Below are 17,756 nucleotides of genomic sequence, written 5' to 3' on the forward strand. Positions count from 1 at the left end.
CCCCCCCCCCCCCCAAAAGAAATAAGTGATAAATATCTTAAATACTTTAAGCTGATTGAAAGACTATTCAAGTTTGTTAATTGATCTACAATCGATGTTATAAAGACAATCCCTTCAGAGTTTACTTTGTTATAGCTTGTATGTAATATAAGGAAATTACGAATTAAGCAAATATAGATTTGATTATACTTCAAATAAAGTGAAAAAGATTAGAGATTTTTGCAATCAGTCTAAGCAAAGGTAGAAACAGGATCCTGATCAAATTATAGTTAATTTTATCTTTTGATAAAAAATATTTCAACATTAGTTTGATAGTACTGAATAAATAATTTTTTTTTTTAAGTATCTTAAGATTTATGTTCATAAATTCTTTATATTTTATTAAAAGTAATTAAATACAATAATCTTACACCAATTTTAATTAGAGATTTAAAAGACTTTGAATATTTAATAGGCTAGGAAACAAACCAGCAGAACCCTACGAATCAATGTTATTTTGACTTTCAAATTTATATTTATAAAAAGGTTATTTAATTTATTTTTTTGCTTTTAAATCAATATTTGCATTAAAGTTTGTTTTAGACCAATAGTATTTACCTGAGATTTAAAGTTAAAGATTTTAAGATTACACATTTTGATATATTAGAACTTAAAGTTATCACAGTTTATTCATTTATTCCAGTTTTTCTTTATTTTTATAAAAAAAATGTAATCTATCTACAATGCCTAATTCATAAACTTCTCAAAAATCTCGAAAAATTTTTACCTAATTTTACATTATAAAAGTAAGTAACTTTGATTAAATAAAAACTTAAAGCTAATTTACCTCAGATTAAGATTTAATTCTTCTAGATTTTTGCAATCTTATAAGAATTAACTCATTGAAACCACACCTTCATTTCCAATTTCATTTTTGCTTAGAATTTGAAGGTTTAAAAATAATTTTAAAATAAAAAAATTAATTTTACGACAAGTTGAGATTTAAAGATTTCAAATTAAAGCATTTAACTAGACAAGAGCTCAAATTTATCAATCCTTTTGCTTTTATTTGATTGGCCCTTCAACAAAAATGTGAATTATTAAATATTGGTTGAATATCAAAACATAAAATAGATTTTAATTTTTTATTGATTTTTATCTTATTTAAATTAATACTTTAAATAGAGAGTCAAAGATTGTAATTGACTGCAATTTGGCAATTCAGAAGCTAAATTAGATATCATATCATCATTTAATTTTTTACTTCTTTTATTATATAGGAATAATAAATATCTTTTAAAAATAATTAAATTAGAGGGTAAAAAAAACTCTTGTTTTGATTTTATTTTCAAAATCTAAGCTGATTACCTTATCAACAAAGTTAGTTTTCTAAGATGAATGCATTATGTTAAGCTTGATGCTAAGGAAGCCATATTATTTTATGAAAGCGAGCCCTATCTAAATAAAAAGCAATTTGAATATTTAGTAAATAAAATAAATAAGTATTGTAGCAAGAAAAATCTTCATATCAAACATACAAAAGAAAGTTTGAAAAATAAATATACTATAAGTCTAGCTCTAAAACATGGTAAGAAGAAAAGTCTTGATCTAAAAACTTTTTTTAATTAAATAAAACATCTTTTAGGAGTATTTAAAGACTTTATTACTCTATTTAATGCTATATTGTGATAATACCTTCCATACATCATTTTTCTTTTTCTAATTTCTATAAAATGAGTCAATCAATCAATCAATCAATTTATTTTACTTTTACTTTAATTTTTTCGTCTACTTATTTTTGTTATTTTAAATAATTTGTATTTCAAATATTTAGATAGGAAATGATGCAAAAAAAAGGATATCCAATACAAATTAATCTGAATTTAGTTCTATTACTTACTTACAGATATTTTAATTTTTAATTTATTTAATCATTATATAAATCTAAAACAGAAGTTCCTTCTTTTCTCATAATTTAATTAATCATAAAAAAATATTAAAAAACATGTTTAATTCACTTTACTTGAGTATATTTACATAAAACTTTGATTCGAATTTAAATAATAAATTTTTAATTATTTTTTAGATAATTCTATTAGGCGAAAACTATTTTAAGATTTTAAAATATTAATTTAATCCCATTTTTTTTAAAGCCATCTATCATAAACTTATAATACATTTTTAGAAATTGAGATTGCAGCAAGAGCATAATCATCCCTTTTCAGAGTTATTATTTGATAGAATTTAAAATTAAAAATGGATAATTAACAAAGAAATCCAAATAGTTAGAAAGATATTAATAACTAACAATGTATGAAATTTAATTATTTAAAAGGTACTCAAAAATAAATTTTAAAGTATCAAATTTATCTAAGATATTTATGCTTTAGCGTCTATCTATTATTAAATTAATATTAATAAGTTAATAATTCGCATAAATTCTTTTGTTAGTAAGGACTTAATTCTAATTAAAGGTTTATAGATATAAATCTAATAAATAATTTTGAGTAATTGAGAATTAAAAGACCTTCTTTCATTCATTAGTTATATGAGTTTAATAAAATGATTCTAAATTTAAAGATTTGTTTTTATTCGTTAGTTAGTTATATTATTTTGTTAAATATATTAGAACTTAACTTAAATTTAAACTATAAAAAATATAAAATATAAAAAATACCTTAAACTTTAGAATATTTAAAAAGGATATAGCTGATTATTAAAAATAAATGCTAAAATCTATATATATATATATATATATATATTCAGAAAATATGGTGAAAATTTATGAGGATTTAAAGTAATTAGAATTTAATTTTTTATAAATTTATTAAAAGATACTCAGTAGTTTAGACCAAAAAAGCCATACTTTTATTAGTTAAATACAACATTTAAAATAAAAATAAAAGTAAATTTTAATTAACTTATGCCAATATATTGAATTAATTTCTATAATATCTGAGCCTATATTTAATTATTGAAAACAACAATAATTGAATATAAATTAAATTAGTGATATTTTTATTAAGTTTGAAAAATAATATCATTTTTTTTAAATTTAATTCAAATTATAAATCAAATAAATTAATAGAACAATCAGGAGAGTAAATTTTTAAAAATCAAATCTAAATTATCTAAATGTAATTACTCTATTCGATAATTCGATTGCTGAATTTTATATTAATTTTTCAAAAGGATAACAAAAATATTTCCTTTTTTAAATCATGTTATTAAAAATTATTTTCTTTGCAATTAGTATGATATAATTTAGAAAAGATTTTTGAATTGACAATTATCGATGGATGACTTTAAATTAAGTGGCAGAAAAATATTTATGGTGCGCAATTATTTATTAATTAATGTAATTATACAATTAATTGAAATTGCAGATTTTGTAGAAGTCTTAAGGCTTAGATTTTCTATTAAAACCTGATAATTTTTTGAATATAAATTTAAATTGTAAAAGAATTACATAACCAATTAAAATAGATAGATAATTTAGATGATCAGCAAACAACTTAAATTAAATAAGGTTATTATTAATTAATCAATCTAAGGTTATAAAAAGAGCAATTACATTTATGAGATAAATATATTAAATTTTAAAACAATTAAAAGCAAAAAGAAACATTTAAGTAATAAAATAAAACATGGATTACGTAAAACAAGATTTACAAAATTGGAAGTCTTTAGTGAATAGTTTTCCTAGTGTCATTATTGATTTGATTTCACAAAAACTAAATTAAAATGGCTATACAAATATTTCATATTTATAAAAGGGAGTTTAAGGAGAAATTTTAAAAGCTTATTCTAATAATGATTCTAAATTCGTATAAATCAATATCTAATAATAGAATAAAAATGAATACTAGTCTATAAAAGATCAATATGATAGCTTGATTGCCTTGAAGGATACTTAATACATAGTGAAGTACTTAAGAATGATTTACTTTGAAGACATTTTTATAGCTGCTATTGTTTCTGAGTGTTATTCAACAACTCTGAAAGACGAAATGTAAAGTTTGAGAGAAAAAGGAAGCTGGTTTTAAGATGAAGCAATCAGCTTAAGCATAATTAATCTATGCTTAATAGTTTAAGAACTTCATTTAAACCAAATTACTCATTATAATTTAGAACCTTCTAAGATTGTTAAATAAGATGATGGTCTTTATAAAATTAATGACTTAAGTCTATATGTTTCTTTAAAAATTGATAAATAGGCAGCTATTTCTTATTTAAAGTCTAGCTCTAGATATGGCTCTCCTGAATTAGATTAAATGATTGAAAAAGGTAATGTATAGGCTGTGAATGAAAAATCTGATGTATTTTCTATGGCTCTAATTATTTTTGAAGTGCTTGGATATCCTATTGATGATATAATAATTAAATAAATATAGAATGGTCATTTTACTGATCAATAAATCGTTGATGGATTTAGATTCAAGTAACTTTAAAAGCTTCTTATAGACAGTTTTTTCTCATTAGCTCAAGAAAAAAGAATTGAATCTTATGAAATAGTTCATGCTTTATTACCTTTGCTTCCTTTAACTTAGTAAGGATTGAATAAAGTATATAATCAATTGGAATTTATAGTAAAAAAAGATCCTTACTCCTTTATTTAGAATGTACCCTTTATTTAAAAAGCAAGAGCTTTCAATAAACTCGCATAAATAATAGTATTAAATAATCTTCCAAATAGTCAAAAACAAGATGTTGTGAATTCTGAATTGGAAGCTTCAGATATATTTTTTGAGCTAGGTGATGCTTTCAAATCTTTAGAGTTGAGATTAAAAGCCCTTTCATATTATTAACAAACTCAACCAAATAATAATTTGAAATTAGCTTAAATAAATACTAAAATTGCTTCAAGTTATATGAAATCTCAGGATTATAATAACACATTAAAGTATGCAGAAACAGGATTTTTATAATCCATAGAAGCACACAAAGGAGATTCTATAAACGGAGCATCTTGTTTATATATGCTTAGTTGGTGCTATTTTGGTCTAAATGATTTATAAAAAGCTCTAGACTATGGCTAAAGGTCTCTTGAAATGAAGAAAAAAGTCTATCCTTAAAATGATTTATAAATTGCAGTATCTTTAAGCTTCATAGGAAGTATTTATGACAAACTCAATCAAATAGATGTCGGGCTATAATATAAGCTAGAAGCATTAGATATTAGATAATATTAGTTCAATTAAGGAAACAAAAGTGCTTATGTACATTTAATATATTCAAATATAGCTCTCGGATCTGCTTATATTTAAATGAAGGAATACTAAACTGCTCTTAATTATCATATGTAAGCTTATGAGCTGAGAAAAATGATATATGGACTCTATCATTAAGACACTGTTGAGTCTTTATAAAGAATCAAATATATTTACACTTAAATTAACAAAGATGAGGTTAAAAGAGTTTAATAAGAAATAGATAATATATTATCAAATCCAAAGTATCGTAAAACACATTGACATTTTTAAAATTGCCATAATAAGATGATTTTTTTCTAAAATTATCATGTAAAAATTAGATCTTCGTTATACAAATAATTAATTAATTAATTTACAATAAATTATAAAATAGAAGAAAAATTAAATATATGTAATTTATTTGCTATTATTTTAGTTTAAAATTTATTTTTTTTAATCTAAAAATGATATTATTTAAAATGAAGTTAAAGCCAATATTTATTAAAAATAAATAAGTCAATTTTCTTTATCATTTACATGAAATAAAATTCTGTTATTTAGGTTGAACTAAATAGCGGGAATAAGAATTTATCATACAATTAAGTTTTTATATTTTATTGGCAAAATTATCATTTTGTTATTAAAAACAAAATTTTAATTAGATTTTTCATATTAAATAAAAATAATAAATTAGAAAGAAAATATTAATTTTTCATCTAAAATAAATGGAGTCTAAAATATTCTAAATTTTGTAATAATAAAAAATTTAAGAAAAAAATGCCTTAATTAAAATAGGCCTTAATTAATGAGCATTTACAGTATATAAATATTTAAGAAATACTATTTTAAATTTATTTAATATAATATTAATTTCTATTAGAGAGATAAAAAGTTAGAGGTGTAACCTATCACTATTTATCTCCCTATACAAAGAAAATAACTGCACTTAGCAATACTAAATTTTTTGTGATATAAAGTAAATTTATAAATTAATATCTGATAATTATTATATTTTATTTGTTCTTTTTATCAATTTATAATTAATTAAATTTCCATATATTGCTATTCAATATTTTTGAAAAAAAATAAATGATTCAGTAGATTAAATATTATGAAAAATTAGAAGAAGTAATTATTTATTTTTTTATAAATATAGTTTAAATTTATTTATTTTAACAAAAAAAGTTTTTAAACTCTTCACTTTAATCTCATTAGGTTCTCCATATTAATCTGAGGTATATTTAATTTTATAAATATTATTATCATAATTTTTTATTTATTTAACTTACATTTTATTAATAATATAATTTTTCTAATAGAGATTCTCATCTATTCATTGATTTTATTTATACAAATATTTTTTTAGCTATTTTAACTGAATTTTCACTTTAAATTGTAAATTATTTGTTATCTATTTTATTATTGGATATTTTTTATTTATTTTATTATTTTTAGCACTTATATTTGATAAAAACAGCTTATTTGTATTGGATTGTGATATTTTTAATTATAAAAAATAATTTAAAATATTAAAACTATTTTAATTCTTATAATTACATTTTTTCCTTCTAATTAATTAAATAATTTTTCTTAAATATTTAAAAGTTACAATTAAATTGATGATAAAGCTGCATCAAGTTTAGGTTCTGCATTAGTAAATTGCACTAATCTCTCAAATTTGACACTAAACCTTGGGTAAAAAATAATTTATTTGTTTTGGATTGTGAAATTTTTTATTATAAAAATTAATTTAAAAAGATAAAGCTATTTAATTTCATTTGATAGCTTTTTATTTTTCATTTTATGGTACTACTTTTTTTCTTCTTTGCTTGCTAATTTAACTCATTTTTTTATTTTCACCTTTTTCTTTTATTATTAATTAATTAATTTCTTATTATTTCATATTTTTTCCTTCTAATTTACTCATTATTTTTATACTTTTTTTCTTTAATTTTTAAAAAGTGCCAATAAAATTGGTGAAATGGGTGCATCAAGCTTAAGTTCTGCTTTATCAAATTGCATTAATCTCTCAAATTTGACACTTTAAATTTAGTAAAAACAGTTTATTTGTTTTAAATTTGTGATCTATAAAAATTAATTAAAAATAATAAAGCTCTTTAATTTATTTGATAGCCTTTTTTTAATTTATTTTTCTTTTTATTTTATTTTGCTTATTATTTTTTCTTCTTTCTTTGTTAATTTAATCATTTATTCCTTCTAATTAATTAAATATTTTATCTACAATATTTAAAAAGTTGCAATAAAATTGGTGCTATGGGAGCATCAGCCTTAGGTTCTGCTTTAGCAAATTGCACTAATATCTCAAATTTGTCACTTAACCTTGGGTAAAATCAGTTTATTTTTTTGGATTGTGGTATTTTTAAATAATTAATTTAAGACAATAAGCTCTTCAATTTATTTTATAGTTGGATTTATTTTTCTTTATCTTTTTATTATTCTTGCTATTTTTTCTTCTATTTTTATTAATTTAACTCATTTTTTATTTCACCTTTTATTTTATTATTAATTAATCTTATTATATCATATTTTTCTTCATTTTTTCTTTCAAATTTACTAATTATTTAAATATTTTTTACTTCAATATTGAAAAAGTGGCAATAAAATTGGTGGAAAAGGTGCATCAGACTTAGGTTCTGCTTTAGCAAACTGCACTAAACTCTAAAATTTGGCACTTTCACTTTAGTAACAACAGTTTATTTGTTTTTAATAATGATGCTTTTAATTATAAAAACTAATTTAAGACAATTAAGCTCTTTAATTTATTAGATTTATTTTTCTTTTTGTTTTTATTGTGTTTATTATTTTTAATTCTTTCTTTATTAATTTGACTAATTTTTTTATTTTCACCATTTGATTTTATTATTAATTGATTTATTATTATTTCATATTTTTTCTTCATTTTTTCCTTATAGTTAGCTAATTATTTTTTTATTCATTATTTAAAAAGTATAAATTAAATTGATGCAATGGGAGCATAAGGCTTAGGTTCTGCTTTAGCAAATTGCACTAATCTCTCAACTTTGAGACTTGAACTTGAGTAAAAACAATTTATTTGTTTTGGATTGTGATATTTTTAATTATAAAAATCAATTTAAGACAATAAAGCTCTTTTATTTACTTGATAACTTTTTATTTAATATATTTTTCTTTTTCTTTTTATTGCGCTTGTTATTTATTTTTCTTTCTTTGTTAATTTAAATCATTTTTTTATTTTCACCTTTTACTTTTATTGTAAATTATCATATTCCCTCTAAATCTTGGTAAAATTTGTACTGAGGAAGGGTTTTTTAACCATAATTAATTGATTTTTGTTAAAGTGATTTTGTTCAGACTACTAGGTACAAGGTTTAGAGGTAGTATGGTAATTCATTTCTTATTATTTTATATTTTTCTTTGTTTATTTTACAAAGTGACAATTAAATTGGGGCTGTGGGTGCATCAGGTTTAGGTTCTGCTTTAGCAAATTGTACTAATCTCTCAAATTTGACACTTTCAATTTTGTAAAAATAGTTTATTTGTTTTGGATTGTGATATTTTTAATTATAAAAATAAATATAAAGCAATAAAGCTCTTTGTATTTATTTTTCTTTTTCTTTTTATTGTGCTTTTTTTTTCTTCTTTTTTTTATTTAACTCATTTTTTTATTTTCACAATTTGGTTTTATTATTAATTAATTATTATTTCATATTTTTTCTTCATGTTTCCTTCTAATTAACTAATTAATTAAATATTTTATCTACAATATTTAAAAAGTGGTAATTAAATTGGTGCAACAGGAGCATCTGGCTTAGGTTCTGCTTTAGCAAATTGCCCTAAAATCTCTAATTTGTCACTTAATCTTATGTAAATTTAGTTTATTTATTTTTGATTGTGATATTTTTAATTTTAAAAATTAATATAAGACAATAAAGCTCTTTTATTTACTTGATAGCTTTTTATTTGATTAATTTTTCTTTTTATTGTGCTTGTTATTTCTTCTTTTTTTTGTTAATTTAACTCATTTTTTTATTTTACCTTTTACTCATTATTAATTCATCATTATTTCATATTATTTCTTCATTTTTTAATCCTAATTTACTAATTAATAATATATTTTTCCTATAATATTTTAAAAGCGACAATTAAATTGGTTCAATGGGAACATCAGGCTTAGGTTCTGCTTTAGTAAATTGCCCTAATATATCAAATTTATCACTTAACCTTCGGTAAAAACAATTTAATTATTTTAGATAGTGATATTCTTAATTATAAAAATAAATTAAAAACAATAAATATCTTTAATTTATTTGATAGCTTTTTATTTGATTTATTTTTCTTTTTATTGTTCTTGCTTTTTCTTTTTTATTTTTTTATTTTCACCTTTTGCTTTCTTTCTTTATTAATATAATTCTTATTATTTCATATTTTTTCCTTCTAATCCACTAATTTATTTATTATATATTTTTTCTACAATATTTAAAAAGTAACAATTTTATTGGTGAAATGGGTGCATCAGACTTAGGTTCTGCTTTAGCAAAATGCCCTAATATCTCAAATTTGTCACTGTACTTTAGGTAAAAAGTGTTTATTTATTTTTGATTGTGATAATTTTAATTATAAAAATTAATTTAAGAAAATAAATTATTCCTTTATTCATTTCTTATTATTTTATATTTTTTCTTCATTTTTTTCTTCTAATTAACAAATTATTTATTTATTTTTTTTACAATATTTAAATAGTGGTAATTAAATTGGTGATAAAGGTTCATCAGGCTTAGGTTCTGGTTTAGCAAATTGCATTAATCTCTCAAATTTGATCCTTGAACTTGAGTAAAAACAGTTTATTTGTTTTGGATTGTGATATTTTTTAATTATAAAAATTAATTTTGGCAATAAACTTCTTAATTTATTTGATAGCCTTTTATTTAATTTATTTTTCTTTTTTTATTTTACTTATTATTTTTTGTTCTTTCTTTCATTCTTTCTTTGTTAATTTAACTCATTTTTTTATTTTCAATTTTTGCTTTTGTTCTTAATTAATTAATTGATTTATTTCTTATTATTTAATATTTTTTCTTCATTTTTTCCTCTAATTTACTAATTTATTTCTTCACTATTTAAAAAGTTACAATTAAATTGGCGCAACGGGTGCATCAGACTTAGGTTCTGCTATAGCAAATTGCACTCATCTTTCAAATTTGATACTTAGTCTTCTGTAAAAACAAATTAGTTGTTTTTGATTGTGATATCTTTAATTATAAAAGTGAACATAGAACAATAAAGTTCTTTGAATTTATTTGATAGATTATTATTTGATTTATTTTTCTTTATCTTTTTTATTTTATTAATTTAAGATATACTTTTTAATTTAAAAATTTATTTTATTTAAATTTTTGAGAAATTTAAACTAATTTATAATAAAAGTTATAACGGAATGAATGAATCTTTCATTAAATTGAAAGTAAAAAGATAGTGTTTTAAATCAAAGAGATTAGTTTTCTTTGAAATTAATTTCTAATGAGGATAAACGAGTGGTAAAATAAGGATGAAGAAATATTAAATATTTGAATAATAAAATATAATTTGTGTTTTATTATATAATATTTTAAAAAAGTTTTTATACATAGATAGATAAATTTTATTATTGTTTTTATTTTTATGAATATCTTACTTTTGTAAATTAATAAATATAAAAATAAAAAAATTTAAAAATTAAATTTACTTAAATAAATTAATTCCTTTAAAGTAAGAACTTCATTCTTCAATAAGTACATAATGATCCAGATATGTAAACTATTACATATATTAACCAATATGCCTCCTATAATTTTATAGAAGATGAAAGCTATATCCATTATTAGATTAATCACTAAAGAGGATTTAGATAAGGTAAAGACACAACTAACCATATTGAGTCAGTATGGTCATAATTAAAAAATAATTCAAATTTTAACAAAGAAATGAATACAAAAGAATTAAATAAAATTTAAATACACACAAATGAAGCAATGTGAGAATTGAAAAAAAGTAAAATGATTTAGCTTTTTAATTAACTTAAATATTATATGATATTTATGAATATAAAAATAATAATAAAATCTATCTATATCTATCTATTTATCTATTTTAGGTTAAAAATACTTTTTCAAAAAATATTAAATAATAAAACATATAATATTCAGTTATTCAAACATTTAATATGTATTCATCCTTTTTTTGCCACTTTTTTATCATCAGAATTCTTTTTTAAAGACAACTAATCTTTTTGATTTAAGACACTTGTTTATTACTTTGAAGTTTTAAGATTAATTAATTTAGTTTGAACTTTTATAATAAATTTGTGTTAATCTTAAATAAATATTAAATAAAATAAACTTTTAAATTAAAAATTATTTATTAAATTCATAAATTAAATAATATTAGTGGAAAAAAAAGAAAAAATCAAATAAAAACTAACAAATAAATTCAACGTGCTTTTTTGTTTTAAATTCATTTTAATAGTTAAAAATATCACAATCCAAAACAAATAAACTGCTTATACATCAGACGAAGTGTCAAATTTGAGAGATTAATGCAATCTGCTAAAGCAGAACCTAAAACTAATGCACCTTCATCATTAATTTAATTTTCTCTTTTTAAATATTAAAGAAAAAATAATTAATTAAATAGTTAATTATAAGGAAAAAATGAAGAAAAAATATGAAATAATAAGATTAATTAATAGTAAAAGAAAAAGTTGAAAATAATTAACAAAGAAAGAAAAAGAAAAAAGCAACAAACCAAGCACAATAAAAAAAAAGAAAAAAGAGATTTATTGTTATAAATTAGTTTTTATAATTAAAAATATCATAATCCAAAACAAATAAACTGTTTTTACCCCAAGTCAAGTGTCAAATTTAAGAGATTAATGCAATTTGCTAAAGCAGAACCTAAGCCTGATGCGCCCATTGCACCAAATTTATTGTAACTTTTTAAATTTGAAAAAAAAATATATTATTAGATATTTAATTAGAAGGAAAAAATGAAGAAATATTATGAAATAATATGTTTAATGAATGATAAAAGCAAAATTTTTAAATAATTAACAAAGAAAGAAGAAAAAAAGGAATCAATCAAGCACAATAAAAAGAAAAAGAAAATAAAGCTTTATTGTTATAAATTAGTTTCATAATTAAAAGTATCACAATCCAAAACAAATAAACTATTTTTACCCCAAGTCAAGTGTCAAATTTGAGAGATCAATGAAATTTGCTAAAGCAGAACCTAAGCCTGATAAACCTTTATCACCAATATAATTGTAACTTTTTAAATTTTGAAGAAAAAATATATAATTAGATTGTTAATTAGAAGGAAAAAATGAAGAAAAAATATGAAATAATAAGATTAATGAATAATAAAAGCAAAAGTTGAAAATAATTAACAAAGAAAGAAGAAAAAAAAGCAATCAAGCAAGCACAATAAAAAGAAAAAGAAAATAGAGCTTTATTGTTTTCAATTAGTTAATTTAATTAAAAATATCAAAATTTCTTAAATAAACTGTTTTTACACCAAGTAAAGAGCCAAATTTGAGATATTAATGCAATTCGCTAAAGCAGAACCTAATCCTTATGCCCCTACATCACCAATATAATTATCACTTTTTAAATATTGAAGAAAAAATATATTATTAAATTGTTAATTAGAAGAAAAAAATGAAGAAAAAATATAAAATAATAAGATTAATGAATAATAAAAGCAAAAGTTGAAAATAGTTAACAAAGAAAGAAGGTAAAAAAGCAATCAGACAAACAAAATAAAAAGAAAAAGGAAAAAAAAAAGAGCTTTATTGTTTTAAATTAGTTTTTATAATTAAAAATATCACAATCCAAAACAAATAAGCTATTTTTACTAAAGGTTAAGTGTCAAATTTGAAAGATTAATGCAATTTGCTAAAGCAGAACCTAAGTCGGATGCACCCATTGCACCAATTGAATTGTTACTTTTTAAATATTGAAGGAAAAAATATATAATTAAATAGTTAATTAAAAGGAAAAAATTAAGAAAAAATATGAAATAATAAGATTTATGAAGAATAAAAGGAAAAGTTGAAAATAATTAACAAAGATAGAAGAAAAAAATGGAATCATTCAAACACAATAAAAAGAAGAAAAAAAAAGATATTTATTGTTTTAAATTAGTTTTTATAATTAAAAATATCACAAGCCAAAACAAATAAACTTTTTTTACCTCAAGTCAAGTGTTAAATTTGAGAGATTAATGCAATTTACTAAAGCAGAACCTAAGCTTGATGTACCAATTGCACCAAATGAATTGTTACTTTTTAAATATTGAAGGAAACAATAAAATAGTTAATTAGAAGGAAAAAATTAAAAAATATATGAAATAACAAGATTTATAAATAATAAAAGGAAAATTTGAAAATAATTAACAAAGAAAGAAGAAAAAAAAGCAATCAAGCAACATAATAAAAAGAAAAAGAAAATTGAGTTTTATTGTTTTTAATTAGTTTTTATAGTTAAAATATCACAATTCAAAACAAATTAATTGTTTTTACCTCAAGTCAAGTGTTAAATTTGAGAGATTAGTGCAATTTGCTAAAGCAGAACCTAAGCCTGATGTACCTTCATTACCAATTTTATTGTAACTTTTTAAATATTGAAGAAAAAATATATAATTAAATAGTTAATTAGAAGGAAAAAATAAAGAAAAAATATGAAATAAAAGATTTATGAATATTAATAGGAAAAGTAGAAAATAATTAACAAAGAAAGATGGAAAAACAAGCACAATAAAAAGAAAAAGAAAAAAGAGCAATATTGTTTTTCATTAGTTTTTATAATTAAAAGTATGACAATCCAAAACAAATAAATTGTTTTTACCTCAAATCAAGTGTCAAATTTGAGAGATTAATGCAATTTGCTAAAGCAGAACTTAAGCCTAATGTAACTTCATCACCAATTTTATTTTAACTTTTTAAATATTAAAGAAAAAAATATAATTAGATAGTAAATTAGAAGGAAAAAATATGAAATAAAATGATTAATGAATGATAAAAGGAAAATTTGAAAATAATTAAAAAAGAAAGAAGAAAAAAAAGCAATCAAGCAAACACAATAAAAAGAAAAAGAAAAAAGGGCTTTATTGTTTTACATCAGTTTTTATAATTAAAAATATCACAATCCAAAACAAATAAACTATTTTTACAAAAGATTAAGAGTCAAATTTGAGAGATTAATGCAATTTGCTAAAGCTGAAGCTAAGCCTGATGCACCCATTGTACCAATTGAATTTTTCCTTTTAAATATTGAATAAAAAATATAATTTAATAGTTAATTAGAAGGAAAAAATGAAGAAAAAATATGAAATAATAAGATTAATTAATTAATAATAAAAGCAAAAGTTGAAAATAATTAACAAAGAAAGAAGAAGAAAAAGCAATCAAGAAAACAATAAAAAGAAAAAAGAGCTTTTTGCTTTAAATTAGGTTTTAAAAATATTATAATCTAAAATAAATAAACTGTTTTTAGCAAGTGTAAATGTTAACAGCAAAAAATGAAGTAAAATATATATAAAATAATAAAAAATGAATTATAAATAATTAAAAATTGAAATTAAAATTAAACTTAAGTTAAAATAGCTAAAAAATTTTTGTTTGAATAAAAATCAATGAATTATGATGATAATTTCTATTAGAAATATTATTTTTTTAATAAAAATTGAAAGTTAAAAAACAAAAAAATTAATAATAAAAAAATAATATTTATAATTTGAATATACTTCAGATTAATATGGAGGACCTAATGAGATAATAGTGAAGAGTTTAAAAACTTTTTTTATTAATATATATAAATTTAAAGGATATCAATAAAAAAATAGATAATTACTTCTTCTAATTTATCGTAATATTTAATCTATTATATCATTTATTTTTTTTTTCAAAAATATTTAATATCAATTTATGGAATTTAATGAATTATAAATGGATAGAAAAAACAAATAAAATATAACTAATTATCAAATACTGTAAGTTCTTAAATATTAACACCCCCCCCATAAATTTTTGAAAATTTTTTGGGTGTAAATATAAAATGTATCTTTATTAGACGGGGTCTAATTTAAGAGAAAGTACTTACTTACTTATTTACTTATTTTGCTTTTCTTAATTCTTAAATTAGGAATTTATAATATTAATTAACTAAATAGAAAAATATCTTTTAATTATTCGCAAAACTATATGATTATATCTTAAATAGATAAATATAAATAAGAAGTATATTTTAATAATAAGTATTTTTTTAAGTAGAAATAAACTACTTACTATCTTTTTCTCATAATAATATTTCAATAATTTGTAATATATATACATACATATGTAAGTCTTCTTTAAAATACAAATAGATTTCATTAGTTCTTTTAGAATAAATTAACAATCCATTATAAAACTTTGAAAAATATTTCAAAGAAAAGAGTCCAGCCATTGCCAATGGAATCGCTAGTATTATCATCAGTATTATCGGAATTACTAGGTAAAGCATTAATTTCTTAGGTGCATTTTTAGCTGAAAACAGAAGATTATTAAACAATAACGTAAGCCTATTTAAGAGTATCCCACATAGTCTTATCAGAGTCTAAATTCAACTTTTCCTAAATTTGGTTTAACTCAACTTCTAATTGATTTAATTAGTCAACACAGCCTCCAAAAGATTCTAAAGGAGAATATTCCTTCCATTAATCAGCAACACATTAGCCATTAGTATGACCAAAGCCTCTAGCGTATTGTTTTCTCATGCATGTGACTCCATTGTCTTTCATGTCGTTAGGACAATTTGGTACACATTAACCTTTTTTAAAATAAAATATTTAAAATTGATTAAAATGATTAATATAATTAATTACAGCATCCAGAAATATGGTAATTTTCTTTGCAATTAGGATAAATGATAGCTCCAGCCTATTTAATTAAATAAAATATTAATGTTATCTTGATCAAAAAAAATTTAATAGAACATTTACTTTTTCACAACCTTGGGGATTTTCATGAGCACATCTTTATCTTGCCTAAATTTTGTAGATTAAAAATAATTTAGTAAGATAGAAAAAAATTAAGCAAAATATTTATTACTCCTTCAAGACTACCCAATTTATCACCAAACTTCCATGGGTAACCAAGACCTCTAAAGTAAGATTCGGGCTTCTCACAATAGAGCAAGCCACTTTCTTTGAAATTTTAAGGACATTCTTGGACGCAAACTTTTTTATAATACAAAAACACTTTTAATAAAGACTGCTAACTGACTTATTAAAATTTACTGCTTTGCTCTTTGACCTTGTATCCAGTTTTGCATTTAGGGTACCACATATTGTTGACAAGCTCACAAGACTATTCAAAAGTGTATTCACATCTTTATTAGCCATCCATCCAACAAAATTGATCGGCGCACTTAGATACTGTTGTATTGAAGTAGCTGTTAAGGTCATTAATTTTATCCATGACTCTCAAGTAGTTTTTCTTCTAGAGATCATTTAAGAGAGATTATAAGAGGTTGTGTTTTGATTTCAAGTCATTAACACATACTTAGGCATCTGTAGATTTGATACTAGCTTCTAAAACAGTTGAGCCAGCAACTAAGGAAATGAAAAAGAGACAGTTTAAGAAGATATAAACTTACTTCATTTTATTAAGCTTCTTTTGAATAAAATTTGTTTTTAATTTTTTTTTGTGAAAATAAATAATATTCTTAATCTAAAAAGAAATCATATATTTCTATCAATTTTTTAATTAATTTGATGTTGATATCAATGTAATTAAGCAGTAAATAAGTAAATTAATTATTATTGTCACCTAAAATAATTAATATATGAATTTATAAAATTGTATTCTATGTGTATGGGGTACAATAATTAGTGTTAATAATAAATTCCTTCAAATTAATCTAGTTTCTAGAACCAAGTAAGTTATCTGTCTAATCAATAAAATTAGTACTAATATAAATTTATTTATTATCTTCAATTTCTCTTCATAAGATATTAATTCTTTAATTAGTTTTTTTAGCATCCATATTATTACAATCTTTAATCACGTATTTGTTTAGGATATTTATTTTTTCTTTTTTAAGTTCAAAGATATTTTTAAAAGAGGGTTTATTTTTTAAAATTTTATAACAACATTTATAAAATTCAAGGTTAAATCAAGAATTTATTAAAAAATTCTTTATGAGGTTTTTAAATTATGTACCTAGCTATAAATTAGTTTTAGATTTATAATTTTAATTCTATTTAGTAAAATTTTTTTTTAGGCTTAAAACATAAAATTAAAATATTTTGAAATTATAAACTGAGTTTTTAAGCATTTTATTTTTTAAGATTACTATTTTTTTTCATTACCTATTGAAGAATTAGCTCATGATTTTTAACTAGATAAATAATATTTTTTAAAAAATATATTTTTAAATAAAATTAATTTATTAATCATGTATTAAATCTTGGAGAAAATTTTATAATTAATTACTAAATGGCTTTCAGCACGAAATAATTCAAAGGCAAAATGTATCTTCTACTTATGAATAATTAATTATTTGTAAATAT

At 20.5% G+C, this 17,756-nt stretch overlaps 6 protein-coding genes across 6 annotated transcripts in view; 3 read left to right on the forward strand and 3 right to left on the reverse strand. All coding sequences in view use genetic code 6, as the record gives it.

Annotated features, from left to right (window-relative positions):
• The window catches only part of TTHERM_000213644 (kinase domain protein), a gene marked incomplete at both ends in the record, with an annotated part of 4,288 nt that extends 2,600 nt beyond the window's left edge, over positions 1–1,688 (reverse strand). Inside the window, 10 exons of the mRNA XM_012795387.1 lie at positions 46–135; positions 190–279; positions 411–500; positions 598–687; positions 827–916; positions 969–1,058; positions 1,156–1,245; positions 1,348–1,437; positions 1,545–1,594; positions 1,647–1,688. Coding sequence (XP_012650841.1) covers positions 46–135; positions 190–279; positions 411–500; positions 598–687; positions 827–916; positions 969–1,058; positions 1,156–1,245; positions 1,348–1,437; positions 1,545–1,594; positions 1,647–1,688 — 812 coding nt within the window. The remainder of the gene's footprint in view (positions 1–45; positions 136–189; positions 280–410; positions 501–597; positions 688–826; positions 917–968; positions 1,059–1,155; positions 1,246–1,347; positions 1,438–1,544; positions 1,595–1,646) is intronic.
• A 1,855-nt stretch (positions 1,689–3,543) lies between these two features.
• Positions 3,544–5,520, forward strand: TTHERM_00214670 (protein kinase). Its single transcript, XM_001007163.2, has one exon. The coding sequence runs from the start codon at positions 3,558–3,560 to the stop codon at positions 5,451–5,453; it is 1,896 nt and encodes a 631-aa protein (XP_001007163.2). The 5' UTR covers positions 3,544–3,557; the 3' UTR covers positions 5,454–5,520.
• Positions 5,521–6,260: 740 nt separating this feature from the next.
• On the forward strand, positions 6,261–10,692 carry TTHERM_000214697 (cyclic nucleotide-binding domain protein; the record flags this gene model as incomplete). Its single annotated transcript, XM_012795388.1, has 13 exons — positions 6,261–6,299; positions 6,357–6,406; positions 6,777–6,866; positions 7,134–7,223; positions 7,427–7,516; positions 7,785–7,874; positions 8,140–8,229; positions 8,603–8,692; positions 8,946–9,035; positions 9,308–9,397; positions 9,656–9,693; positions 10,335–10,386; positions 10,596–10,692. 13 exons carry the CDS (start codon positions 6,261–6,263, stop codon positions 10,690–10,692), a joined length of 996 nt encoding a protein of 331 aa, XP_012650842.1.
• Positions 10,693–10,829: 137 nt separating this feature from the next.
• TTHERM_000214698 (hypothetical protein) lies at positions 10,830–11,135 on the forward strand (the record flags this gene model as incomplete). The annotated part of the gene is made up of 1 exon (XM_012795389.1): positions 10,830–11,135. The coding sequence occupies one exon, from the start codon at positions 10,830–10,832 to the stop codon at positions 11,133–11,135; it is 306 nt and encodes a 101-aa protein (XP_012650843.1).
• A 134-nt stretch (positions 11,136–11,269) lies between these two features.
• On the reverse strand, positions 11,270–14,446 carry TTHERM_000214699 (hypothetical protein; the record flags this gene model as incomplete). Its single annotated transcript, XM_012795390.1, has 9 exons — positions 11,270–11,764; positions 12,101–12,138; positions 12,383–12,472; positions 12,718–12,807; positions 13,060–13,149; positions 13,398–13,487; positions 13,726–13,815; positions 14,051–14,140; positions 14,376–14,446. 9 exons carry the CDS (start codon positions 14,444–14,446, stop codon positions 11,682–11,684), a joined length of 732 nt encoding a protein of 243 aa, XP_012650844.1. The 3' UTR covers positions 11,270–11,681.
• Positions 14,447–15,572: 1,126 nt separating this feature from the next.
• Positions 15,573–16,923, reverse strand: TTHERM_00214700 (transmembrane protein, putative; the record flags this gene model as incomplete). Its single annotated transcript, XM_001007166.2, has 5 exons — positions 16,482–16,923; positions 16,294–16,421; positions 16,185–16,229; positions 16,068–16,122; positions 15,573–16,012 (listed from the first exon to the last, which is right to left on the reverse strand). Exons 1-5 carry the CDS (start codon positions 16,843–16,845, stop codon positions 15,573–15,575), a joined length of 1,032 nt encoding a protein of 343 aa, XP_001007166.2. The 5' UTR covers positions 16,846–16,923.
• Between the last annotated feature and the right edge of the window lie 833 nt (positions 16,924–17,756).

The sequence above is a fragment of the Tetrahymena thermophila genome (genome assembly GCF_000189635.1).
Source record: "Tetrahymena thermophila SB210 genomic scaffold scf_8254815, whole genome shotgun sequence".
In the NCBI taxonomy this organism is placed as follows: Eukaryota; Ciliophora; class Oligohymenophorea; order Hymenostomatida; family Tetrahymenidae; genus Tetrahymena; species Tetrahymena thermophila.